General features: G+C 29.6%; 1 protein-coding gene across 1 annotated transcript; it reads left to right on the forward strand.

Annotated features, from left to right (window-relative positions):
* Positions 1–6017: 6017 nt before the first annotated feature.
* LOC119606889 (leucine-rich repeat neuronal protein 3) lies at positions 6018–13713 on the forward strand. Its single transcript, XM_037960548.1, has 2 exons — positions 6018–7782; positions 9143–13713. The coding sequence occupies exons 1-2, from the start codon at positions 7749–7751 to the stop codon at positions 11761–11763; spliced, it is 2655 nt and encodes an 884-aa protein (XP_037816476.1). The 5' UTR covers positions 6018–7748; the 3' UTR covers positions 11764–13713.
* The last annotated feature ends 288 nt before the right edge of the window (positions 13714–14001 follow it).

Below are 14001 nucleotides of genomic sequence, written 5' to 3' on the forward strand. Positions count from 1 at the left end.
ATTATGTTTTGTATCATGATCAAGATACAAGCACAATTGTGTAGGGTTTTTATGGGGGCTATATAAAACCATCAAAATAATATGTATGAGCCAATAAATTGTTGCAGTCACATACAAATATAATCAAATCTATGTTGTACATCTCAAAACGCTTTGTCCATAAAATTTTAATAATCGTATTCCATTTTATTGAATAATTGAGATTAAATAATTATTACATATAATTTAATTTGATCCACCTAGTAGAAAAGATGAGTTTCATAATAAATATTCCGACACAGTGTAACGTATGAGCGATATTCACATGTACAATAAATTATTGTTTATATTGTTAATCATACGTTCAGTTGATGTTGATACATTTAATTGTGTGTTAGTCTTCGTTCGTAAATAAAATAATATTTTATTAATACACACACATAAAGGTATATTTCAGTTAAATTTAAACACAACTTATTAACAACAATATTAAAATTAATTATTATCAGTATAAAAGACATTCTTTGCTTAATTATAAAAAAGAAAAAATAAAGTTAAAATAAATGAATATGAAATTTTTATAAAACCCATTTAATTGTTTTTCATACAAACTAATTGTTTGATAAATAATAATTACTTATGTATATAATAGAGTATAGTAGGCACATATTTTTAAAAAGGCCTTCCTGTTTTTATTTTAAAAATTACTTTGCAAGATTTTCGTGGTATTTGGAGCAAAACGATTTTAAATACTCTTTACAAAATTTGTATTTAAAGTTTCCTTTATTAGACTATTATTTGAATTTTCTTTAAGTGTTACTTGATTTATATAGAGATATATTTTTCACTATATAGTTCTAGATTTACGTCACTCATTAAGATTAACTTTTTGACGTACTTGTAAGAGAAAAGAAGGAAATAGTTTGTCAGGTATTTTATTTATAGTCATGTATAATGAAAACAAAAGGATGATAAAGCTGATGCTGCTTTCAAATAGAAAACTAAGTTTCTTTAGAATTTAATACCTGAAGTGCTTACACAAGATTATTTTCACACATTCAAATACATATATCTGTAGGCAAATTTGTCAGTATCTGACAAACAATGCGCTACACTAAAACGCTGACAAACACACATACTCTTCTACAATCATCCACAAAGTCTTATATATATACATGTATTTATACTCTTATAAGGTAAAGGGCTACATTAAGATATTTTCCTTAAACTGTTACAGATACGATAGAAATACATTGAAGCCTACTAATAGAAAAAGTTACGTTTCTTTTGTATCCATGGCAAAGAAACGGAGATTAAATAAAAATAAAAAGAACTGACAAGTGTGAAAGTGAACAAGTAAAACAAGAGAAAATCAACTGCAAAAATGAAAACAATGTTCATTTATTTTCATTCTTTCAAAATGACAACAAAAACAACAATTAGATTTATACATAAGAAAATCAGGAAACGACTTAAATAAGCTAATACAGGGTGCTGCGAAACTATTATAGGCTTCATATGAATTGAAGAAAATAAATATATAACTTAATATATTAAATTCTTTTTTTAATAATTATTATCGAAAGCATGCTTTAGACTTTAGCATGTTTCTGATTGTTACCATAGGTTGATTTTCATTTGTCTGTAGTTATAAGGCCAAATGAAATATGAGCTCTATTTATGTAACACCCTGTAATTGTAAATATTTATAACAATAAAATGCAAAAAATACGAGCTGAAACTATAAACAAAAACAAAGAAAACTTTTAATTGAGAATCTTCTTTACGTCGACATGGAAGTTTCTTGGGTTTTTTGTTTGTTTGTGAAGGAGAACTAACTGAGTATACAATGTATTAGAAATTAAACAATTTTCAAGTTTTGTTAGAAATTTAATTATAAATGCTTCCTAATTAATTAAACATTAAATGACACATAATTAATATGAAATATTAGTTGAAAACATTTTTATTGATAAAATTATTGAAGTAAAATGTATTAGTTTTTATTTATTTATAATAAGTTGCCATGTTGGTGTTTGTGTAACAAGTGTTAGATAATATAAAAAACATTATTGACAAATGGGGAAGTTTTGATGTGATATGATGTGGTATGATAATATGGGATATATGAAAGCAAAGTCAGCTATTAATGCTTGATTAATGCTTGTGATTAGTAAAACCACCAATATTAAATGCGCAAATTACGTAAAATTATTGATCGGAGATATCATGGTGATTATTACTTTTTTGTTCCATTACTAATTTATTACTATCCTGGCTGCTCCTAAATGTCATAGTAAGCCATGATGTGATGATAGAAATACATTTTTGGAGTAGCGCTGGAAATATGACATCATCATCCGCACACAAAATTTTCTCCATGGAGCTCTCGTTTTCATTATCCCTGCAACTCGGAAAGTGTTCCTCCATAAGCAGTTCCCGAATTTCGGTATTAATTTCAGTAAAGTTACCATCTGAATTCATCAGGAATCCAGGCGTACTAGGCTCTTTGGACAATCGTCCCAGCTTAACGGATCTTGATTTCTTTTCGCCTTACTAAAAAGATTTCTACATTCTATCCTTATATGCATTAGTCGAGGATTCCACAATGGTTGCCAGAATTTCCTAGGTCCCTGCCGCATCCTACATGATGCATAATAGGCTTTGCTTAATGTCCTGGATAGAAAATCTGCTGAGTCGTCCAAATCCTATGTACCATATAAACTATCCATTTCTGGAGGTGGTTAGTATCAATCGGTTTTCTTATGATTTATAAAGGTGCCCCTTATGTTGCACCATTCCAAAAGTGTGGGTGAAGTTAGTACGCAGAGGATATTATTATGACTTGTCGCTCTAATGTAACTACCGTTGAATCGTCAGTAATTAGATAGAGGGAAAACTTTAATGTCTTTCCATACTTTATCTTTGGGGGTGAGAGAGAGAAGCACATAGTTTCGTGACCGGACGCATCGAACTTTACGTTGATAATATTATTCTTCTTAAAATGCAGAAAAACCGTCCGATGGTGCTTTGAATTGGTGCAGAGTAATCTGTACCACTTCAAAGCCGCTTGGATTCTTCACTGCGCTTCACCGCGGACAAGTTAGCCGGAGAAGAACGAACGAGTCGGAGGGATTCTGAACCAATTTTGATCCAGTGATCCTGAAAAATGAAGAAAAAGGGTTTTGGTACCCGCGTAACTAAGGGAACAGACACTACCAAATTGAGGTCGCGACAGCCGCTCTTAACATAGTGGACAGACGCTGTGAGGTATAGGGGAGGGTAGTTCTTAGTTCTCGTTCTTAGGATGCGTAAGCCCCTGCAAAGTGAGCAAACCCAGCAGAGTGAACAAATTAATTTGGATAAATTATCTTCTGTATCATATTATAAGGATATTGTAAAATTATTGCGTAGTAGAGAAATCCTCCTACATAAAACAATACAATTGTTTGACAACAAAAATACATTTTTTATTATTTTGCATTGATGATTTTCTTCCAGATGTTTAAATTTAAAATTAAGATATTGCATAAGTATTTTCTATAGAAGATATCTTACAAATGTTTGTGGGGTTAATTTTAATTAAATAAAAGTTCTGGTTATACTATAATAATTTAATGATGATTTTTTATTTATAATCTGATTTACAATTTAAAAAATAACATGGCAATTACAATAAAATAATTATAGAAATTATAATTACTTATTTTAATTGCATTATCCTTTAAACATACAAAAAATTTATTAAACTATTTATACGAAATTAATATAAATTAAGTCAACAGTTTATTTTAATACGTATTATTTGCCCTATTATAAAATCCATTAGTTTTTGTAAAAATTATATAGTTTTTTATTGTTTAAAGTTTTTATGTTTTCATTTTAGAGCTACTTTTTTTTATAAAATTTCAAAAAATTTCATTTAAATAAAAATGAAAAAAACGGAAACCAAAGAATAATAAGAAGTTGGACTATGACATTGTTTTACAACAATAACATTTCCTTCTCTTCACAGACGAGTTCTGTGTAAATTCAACACACTTGTGAGAACTCAATTCTCTCTCAATACTTCAAAACTTTTTCGCGAAAATACCGGGATAATAGGACTTGAACGACGTTTTTTCACAAACACATAACTATTTTTTAATTTTTTGCACAATTTTATCGCATTTAACAATCCGAAATATTTTTATTTTTCACAAACTAAAAAAATATTTTTTTAATTTTTTTGACAATTAATTTTTGTGTGTTGAAATTAAAATTGACAAAACAAAGTTGTATATTTTGGTATTGAAAATGAAAAAATTATTTAAAATAAACTTATTTTTTTTTGCAAAAAAAGAGATTTTAAGTCCGAAAAATATATTTAATTAATGTTTACCGATTAGATGTGGGCAAAATAAATTAAAAAATCTGCGAATGTAGAAATTTAAATGTTATTTATTTTTCCTAAAATTTTTATGTACGATTTTATGCAAGTATGTATGTTTGAAAAGTGTGGTGAAAGTGGTTGGAGCTCCAATACTAATACAAAAATTCTACCAATACATACTTAGAGTTAGGTACCGAATGACAACTCCTTTACGTACCAACTGACAAGCCCCAATTTCTTTATATTCTTTGACGGAAACCTTTGTTTTTCATATCCGATTTTGGTTACAAAATAAGGTCCGTGTGTATGTGTTAGAGTATGTGTACGTATTCATATGCATGTGTCTGTTTTTGTGTGGTATGTTTTAAAAACAAAGCTTTGTAAAGAGGATTTATGTGAGTCTATTGGTGTATGCGAATGCGAGTGTGTATTTATATTAAAGAGGATTTGAAATGAAACATAAACAAATACTTACGAACGAGTTTTGTTATGAAAAAAATGCACTAAAACGAATTGTGTGCTAAAATTACCGATATTTGCATTTAAAATACTAAAAAATAAAACTTTTATTTATTCGAAACAAATACTTATGAATAAATAATGAAAATAAACGAGTGTTTAAAAACAATTGTCTGAAACAATTTAAAAATTATGATTGTCAACTGATAAAAATTTTGAAAACAAAATAATAAAAATGCTAAATACCAGCTTAAGTAAATAAAATTTATAAAGTGTTGCAAAAATGTGGCAGAATTTTTAAGTGTTAGGTTAGAAGTAAGGTTTTGTATATGTGCAATTTCGCGTCAAGTGACCCAACTTAAAAAATCGATTTGGGTGAAGACAGACACAAATTTTCAGCTTTATCGGTCAAGAACTGCCAGACTTAGAAGGGGTCAAAGTTGGACATTTTGGTCATATAGGGTTTTTAGTGTAACTTTTCACCTATTTTTTTCTTCATTGTTTCCATTTTTTTATTTTTTTTAACTCTCTTTTTTTGTTCAGATGAAAGCTTATACAATCTCCAGTTGTCCGATAGAGCTGAAAATTTGTATTGTCTACTATCCAATTGTACTAACCTTAGTTCAAATTTCATCCAAATCGGAAGACATCGATTTTAAAAGTCACTTGACACGAAATTGACCATATAGTTAAGTGAAAGATCTTTAATTTTTATATTAACAAGCGTCTATCATTTACTAGAAAATTGTTCCCTTAAGGAACAAGCAAAAATTTCAGAGCTGTTTTCACATGGTTTTCAAATTAGTTTAATGCTTGTACATAAGATATAGTTGCTGCCGCAAGATTCCTACAGAACTTTTTACGATTAGATTTTAGTGGTTATACTTGAATGAAGTTGTTGTTTATATTGATACAAATACTTGTTTAGTCCACCAAACATATGTGTTTTCTATACTTCATCCACATGCATCCATATGGAATTGACAAATTTATCACCCATTTAATATTGAATATTATTATTATTATTATTATTTATGTATACCAAAATTTAAAATGAGAAAAAGAACAATATTCTTACATTCATACATATATGTATATATACATGCATATATGTATATACAACATGAGTAAAACTAATCCTTTGCAGTTTCCAATGAATTCTTAATGGAATATAATATTTTTGTTTTTTTTTTCTATTGCAGCAATTCAACATTGACAAATAACAAAAGGATCAACTGAGTGCGTAACAGTTGAGGGCAAGCGACCAACAGATATTGTATATTGCAGTAAACAGATACATTTATACTAGTTGTGCTTATCCCACATATAGAGAGTAATATAGAAAATATAAATTGAAGAACTGAAGATAAGAAAAGTAAAAAAGAAATTTATTGAAGTTTATTATAAGAAAGCAATCGTATGGAATAAATTTTCTTCATGCAAGTATATGGTCCGTTTAACTACCTTCATACATCGAATGGACAAATGTTAAGCAATGGATGGTATGTTATCTGGACGAAGTGTTGGAGAAGAGGCAAATCCAATTTGTAAATAATCAATAAACTCAAGCTATGCTTTTAAGTGCTTGCAACATGTGCAAAAAGGTGTCATAGCGAGAAACATTACAATTCATAAGAATCCATTCGAATGCGTTGAACAAAAAATCCAACAAAAACAACAATAAGTGAACATTTTACTTTAAAAGAAATAAAAGAAAAACGAATCAAGTTGGAAAAAAATCCTACAAATAAAAACAATAGAAAAAAGTGGAAAACTGCAATATTACATACTCATATACTGGCACCAAGTGAAAACGAAATAAACGTTTGTCTTCAGTACGCACCCAACAGTAATGTTCCAATTGTTCTCGTACTCAAACAGTCAAACAAAAACTTAGCACTTATATTGTCACATGCACAACACACATAGTTGTTGTGAACAAACAATATTTTGTTGCATTCAACAACAGCAACTGTTTGTACTATTGCCATTGTGCGGGAAAATGCTGAAAACAATTTAACAACATCAACAGTAACTGCAGTGGCAGCATCAACAACAATTGCTATTGAAATTGTTCATCTTAATAGTACATGTGTGTGTTTGAGTGCTTGAATGAAGGAATGAATGAATGAGTGAATGGGAGTGTGTAATGTTTATATTGAGTGTTGTAATATCAGTTTGTGCATCAAAATAAAATGTTAAATGTGTCACATGTGACATTTCTATAAACATATATAGACAATTTAACGACAACCCGAATTACGGCCAAAATAGAAATCATACAATAAAACTTTGTAAACTAACGACATCTTTTCCTTCGTGCATCCCTACAACCGTATGCTGCCGTGGAAATACTCGTGCTCTTAAATTTATACATAATATTTATACTATATAACGCCATCTCTACGCTTTTAAATAATCCTCAGTCACCATTTTTTTGTTTTTTACGCAAATTGAGAACATAATTTTTTCATTTTGATTTTTTGCTTTTGGTTGGAAGCAAACAAACAAATTTTATAATCACCATCTATTGGACCAACAGCTGCTACATTTGTAGGTGCCATTATTAACGTTCCAAGTGCACAATTCCCTGTTGCAGCAAAATTTATTCAATTTTTTTCTCGACTTTACTTCTGCCATCAAAACAAACAAATCAAAAAAAATAAAGAGAAACAACTTTAAACGAAATCTCTGGCAGTGTTGCAATGTTTTAAGTTTTTTTATTCGTTTTGTGAATGAATTTGTTTCGCCTCCCACATTTGGCATCAGTACCTGAACCACTACAACAGCAACAACGCAAACAAATAACTACAGCTATTACATTTACAAAAACATCTCGTGCTACTGCTGCCATCATCTGGTTGCTTAATCTGCAAATGCTTTAAAGTATAAATATTTTCGCTTGAATGGTATCAGGATTCATACGAATGTTATCAGTATGAGAGTAAATTCTGTTGCAATTGGCTTGTCAGGTGAGTTTTAGATAGTATACATACATGCATACATATATTTTTACATGTAGTTTTTGTTTTTACAAAATTTTTTTTATTTCTCTATTCGATATTTTTGCAACTTGTGAAAAAACATTCAAAAGTTTTACGTACTTATAATTACTGCATTCCATTGTTTTTATAATGAACAATTGAGTAACATGTATTCAACATGAACTGATAAAGGCAGCATAAATTCTTAAGATGTAGGGAATTCTAAAAACCTTGAAGTTAAAAATATTTTGGGGAAATCATAATATAGGCAATTTACAATAATTTCACTTTAAACCTTTAGTTTTATATTTTTAACTTGTACGTTGATTGATTAAAATTATAATTTATATCCATATTGCTCATTTACTACAAGATTGACATAATCCAAAATTTGAGTTTTTTTGAAATGAGAGCAACAAACTCATACTAAAGTCTTTCATTGAAAAAAATCTTTCATTGATTTATGAAATTTCAAATATGTCTATTATTTTAGGTGTGAGAAAGATTTTTTGTTATAAACGTAAAACCTAAATAAAATAAATAAAAATTGAATTTCAATTTAGATGAGAAAAACATATTAACCTCTACTATCTGAATTCTTCAATTCCCTTGATTTGTTTAAAAGTAATTTAAAAAATAGTAAAATGTCATTAAACATTCAAAGCCATTTTTCTCATAGTCCGACTCATAAAAAATGGTATTTGAGTAACTCTACTCTAAATGTATGTATATTGTTAAGTCATGTGATATTACCCGAAATATTTTGGGTTTAGTGTTACCCAGGATACGAACATAATTCCCAAAATATTTCGGGTCAATCGATGCTCGCTAATAAGATGGACCTGTTTAAAAAGTTCCTTTATTGTTTATTTGTTTTATTATTTTTTATTATATTGTTTATTTATTTAATTATTTATTATTTAATTTTTTAATTTTTTTTTAAATTTAATTATTTATTATTATATTGTTTATTTTTTTAATTTATCTTTTTATCTATCATTTTTATAATTAAACAATTTGTATGTAAAAGTGAAATAATTGCTTCAGCCCTTTTTATTGATCTAGCTGTATTAAATATTGCAAAGTCAACTTATCACTCCTATTATAGCTTCCCTATTCCCAACAAAGCAATTAACATGATATTAATTTTTACAATCATAACAATAAATCACACTCACACTGAAAATGAACGACTTTTTACAAGATAGGTAAAGCAGCTTTGCTTCATAACTAGTCCTTCTATAGCGTGTTTCATATTTGACTTAATTACTTCTTATTATTTTTGAATTATTGAAACAAAAATATAGCATTTAACAAAATAAAAATACTCTTTATACCTTTTTTGCAGTTGTTTTTGCGCTTAACATAACATTGTTGATTCAATCGGTTATGGGCGATGATTGGTCCCTTTCATGTGCCTCAAACTGTACCTGCAAATGGACAAATGGAAAGAAATCAGCCATCTGTAGTTCATTGCAATTGACTGCCATCCCTACAACGTTGAGTACAGAACTTCAAGTGCTGGTGTTAAATGACAACCATATTCCGTATTTGAATAGGGAAGAATTTGCTAATCTAGAGCTTTTAAATTTACAGAGAATATATTTGAAAAAGTCTGAGGTACAATATGTGCACAAGGAAGCGTTTAAGGATCTAAAGATTTTAGTGGAAATCGATTTGTCGGATAATAGAATAGAAATGTTGGACAAGGATACATTTATGGGAAATGATCGCCTAAGAATACTTTATTTGAATGGGAACCCTCTTAAGAAATTAGTGGCATATCAGTTTCCTGTTTTACCACATTTAAGAACACTTGACTTACACGACTGCCTGCTGTCCTATATAGATCCCATGGCTTTGGCAAACCTGAATATGCTAGAGTTTTTGTATTTAAAAAATAATTTACTGGAGAATTTGAGTGAATACGTATTTCAGCATATGACCAGTTTAAAGACATTGGTACTGGACGAGAATCCTTGGCAGTGTAATTGTAAATTGAGAAAATTTCGTTCCTGGTATGTCAATAGCAAGTTGTACAGCGAAAGTCTATTGTGTAAGGGACCTCCTTATCATAAGGACAAAACTTGGGATAGTGTGGAAGAAGAACAGTTTGGCTGCTCACCTAAAGTGGAGATATTTAACAATGAAGATGTTCAGAATATTGAGATTGGCAGCAATGTCACATTTAGCTGTTTGGTGTACGGAGATCCTTTACCGCAAATTTATTGGGAACTCAATGGTAAAATCTTAGATAGTGAAAATGTCATGTTTGAGGCCGAAACCATTGCCTCTGATAAACTGTGGAGTAATCTGACTGTGTTCAACATGACCAGTTTAGATGCTGGCACATATGTTTGCTCTGGCACTAATGTGGTGGGAGTGGGTTCACAAAATATAAGTATATATCTTACTGAAATTGTTCAACATGTTCTCGTTAAAACTCCGGAAACTTTTTGGTATTTTGGCTTGATAATGGGTACCTTTGGTACTGTGTTTTTGCTGATTCTTATTTCATTTGTGGCTTGCCTATGCAAGCGAACAACCCGTCAAAGAAGACATCCTAGTAAAACCGGTGTAAAGCCCAGCGTAAGTTTTAATGATCAAGAGAAAAAGTTACTGGATTTAAGCATCACTACTACGACTAATGATCGAGTAGACAGTTGTCTAGACAACAACCACAGCACTGCCACGGCAATGAGCAAAGCAGAATCAGTGATGGGTTTTGAACCAATTGAAATCCATTCCTCAGATAATCATAGATCAAGTGTACACGGTCACCATGCTCTTATGATGGGAACACATCATCAATTGCCACATCCACAGCAAATGCAACATAATCATTCTCATATGCCACCCACTAGTGCTGCTGGCTCCCATGTGTCTAATCATCCACAACAATTGATGGCTGTGAGTGATGGCTCGTGTAGTGTGGTAGGAATACCGACTTCTTTGGCAACTTCAGTAAACTCAGATGGGCATAACAATCATATATCAGAAGAATTTCCACTTAATGTTGGGGTGTTTCCCCCGCCACCAGAATTTTGTTCGAATATAGTGGCGAACCCTACTTACGGCAACATTTTTATTAGTGTCTCGGTAACACAAGACATGCTTGATGGAGCTGATATCAGCATGTACCCTGACTTATTGAACATACCCCAGAGACTACAAGATAATGGTATGTCATCGGTAGTCGTCACTCAACAGACTTCAAGCAACTCGAATCAAGCTAATTCTCATGGTGCTGATACAATGTCACCTCCACCATCAGCACAGCAGCATCAACAACAGCAATTAACTTCTTCCATGGTTGGAAATCACTCTTCTGTTAATGTTAATTCATTTGCCACATTACCCCGAAATAACCAGAGGAGAGGAATTCTCAAGAAGGATTCATCATTGCAGCATCAGCATCAACAACAGCTACCACAGCCCAATCTCTACACTCATGATGAAATTGTCTCCTATCACAACCTGGACACAACATACAGTCAAGGCTATCAGGAGCACCAAACGGAGCTAATAGGCCTTCCACCTCCGCCACCACCACCATCGGTAAAATGCCATCATGGCCAACATTCAACAAATGCTACCTCCAAGTCTTGTTCAGGTTGCATGTCAACAGCTTTACAACCACCATCTGCCTGTCCCAGCCCGCCTAAAGATGCCACACCCCTAAGACCACTATATAAAACGCAAAATGGTTCAGCGTGCTTAAAATATGACAATATGGGCAGACGAATAACGGCCAGTGGCAACTCGACTCTGTCTTTGCCCGACGAAGAGCGCCTAGAAAGCGAAACACTGTTCAACGATGGCAATCCGCTGACGAAGACTCCCGCCTCCAAAGTAGCAACAAAACTACAAGACTGCCAATCGTCATCCCCCACGCCAACATCAGGGACAACACAAAATAAGGCTGCATCGAAGAATATAGACACGGGTAGCGAATTTGTGTCACTCTAGTATTACGGGACCCAAGTGTAAATAGTGAGAATGAGAGCTTTGCAAATTAGTAACATTAGAAATATGAATATTTATTAGTTTTTTATTTAACTAGATTCACTAACTATAGTTAACACTCCATTCAAAACTCATATATATATACAAACACACAAACTCTTACACTTAATAAAATGACAAAACAATTAAACTTTAAAATAATTAAAAGAGGAAATAACAATCAAATCTACTTGTAACACAAAAAATAATTAAAACCAAATCGAAGAAAGGAGTACATTTACAGCACAGCTTGAGTTGTAGTTGTAATATGGCAAAACATGCAATTTCGAAAATGTAAGAAGTGCTGTAATTAAATTCTTAAAAATTAGTATTAATAAAATTTAATACATACATTTTGATTATAAATCTTGAGAAATACTAAAGAAATTTTAATTAGCATTTTATGGTTGCTTCCGATAATATCAAAAAAAAAAAAAAAAAAATTTGCAATTTATTGTCATTTTATTTTTCTTAGTTCCAAAATCAAATGATAAAATCAAAATATGTAAATATAAATGGTTCTCATCTTTAGGTGAAATATCTGATTTAGGTTTTTTATATGTATATAATTTATTTTTTCTCTTCTGACCAAAGTACTTTTGAACTTGCAAATCAATTAAGAAGATTTTGCAGTATTCTGCAGATTTTTTTTCTATATTATTTATGGTAGTTATTAGTAGTTAGGGCTTTTAAGTCACAGTTTTTTATAAATTATTTATATTTTTTGTTAGAATTGAGAGAAATTAAAAATGATAATTTTTAGTACAAATTAAATCAATTGGTGTTACAAATGAGAAAATAAAAAATGGAGAACTCTACTTAGATTTATCGTTTTATATGTCTTTATATTGTATAGTTATAAATTGATTTTTTAGAATCACAATAAATAGATGAGCTTACATAAGAAAAAACTATTTACTAAAACTATATACGTATAATTTTGTTAGTTTTTAATAAAAAACACATTGTAAATTAACACATTTTGCTATAAGTCTACTTCCAAAATAAATGTATGATTAATAATAATTTGTAGTTTCAAATTTTTAATTTTTTTTAGTTATTTTCCTAAAAATGCATGTAGCAGCTTCAAACTAATAAGTTTTATTTTTTGTTGTTTTCGCACAGGTTTTTTAAATTATCGGAGATCAGAGATCATAGATAACTAGTCTTATTGAAATTCTGAGATACTACAACCTTTGACTTTATTTTCAGTCTCTATTTTTTTAAGTAATATGTATGACATATTTGTTTATTTCTGATTAGTTAGATTCTGTGTTCAAAGGCTGAACAAGAATGAACAAAAATATCCAAAAAATGTTAAGTATTTAAAATGATTTTTTTTGCTATGGATGTTGTAGATTTTGTTTGTAAACTACCGGCTTATTGTCTGTCTATTCTTTTGTCTGACCAATCCATTTTGTAATACAATGAATGTGTTCTTTTCTGTTTAGCCTTAACCATTTAAACATTTTTTTCAATTTCTTTCAGCTGATAAAACAAAATAAAATAAATAAACATCTGAGATAATTTTCTTATTCACATGGTAGATGTTCTACATACATACATTCGTAAATAGATATAAATTGTTAAACTTTTTCATTATTTTCTCATTTTACAGAATTTGCATTAAATAATGATATCCAAACTTGAATTTAAATGAAAAAAAATTGTAAAATATTTCCACATGCAATATCTTCAATTAGCATCATCATATCTACAAAACAGAAAATAAACAAACAAACAAAAAGTACTAATAATAAATTAAACAAACAATTTAAGTTTTTAATCCAATTGTGCTATAGCCATTAGGTTTTAAATAAATATGTGAAAACAATAATTATTGTTATTAAAAAAAATAGAACAAAACAAAATATATAAAATTATTCATTTTTTATTTTGTTTAGTCAAAAATAAATTTCCACCACAATTTAAAATATAAATAAAAATACAAAAAAATTAAATAAAAAACGAAAAAAAGTATAAAATAATAGTTTACAATTAGATTTTATTATAAATACTTTAGTAAGAACACAACTAGTAGTAAGTAGATTTTAAGTATACTTAAAATAAAATTAAATAAGTATATTAAAAAACATACATACAAACATATATACATATTACTTATATATATATATATATAAAAAATACAATATAAAAAGAAAGATTCCATAAATTTAATGACAAAAAGAATAAAAAGAAATT

This window comes from Lucilia sericata, unplaced genomic scaffold (genome assembly GCF_015586225.1).
Source record: "Lucilia sericata isolate MDLA Ls3-8-SP2 unplaced genomic scaffold, ASM1558622v1 Contig000018F_arrow, whole genome shotgun sequence".
NCBI lineage: Eukaryota > Metazoa > Arthropoda > Insecta > Diptera > Calliphoridae > Lucilia > Lucilia sericata.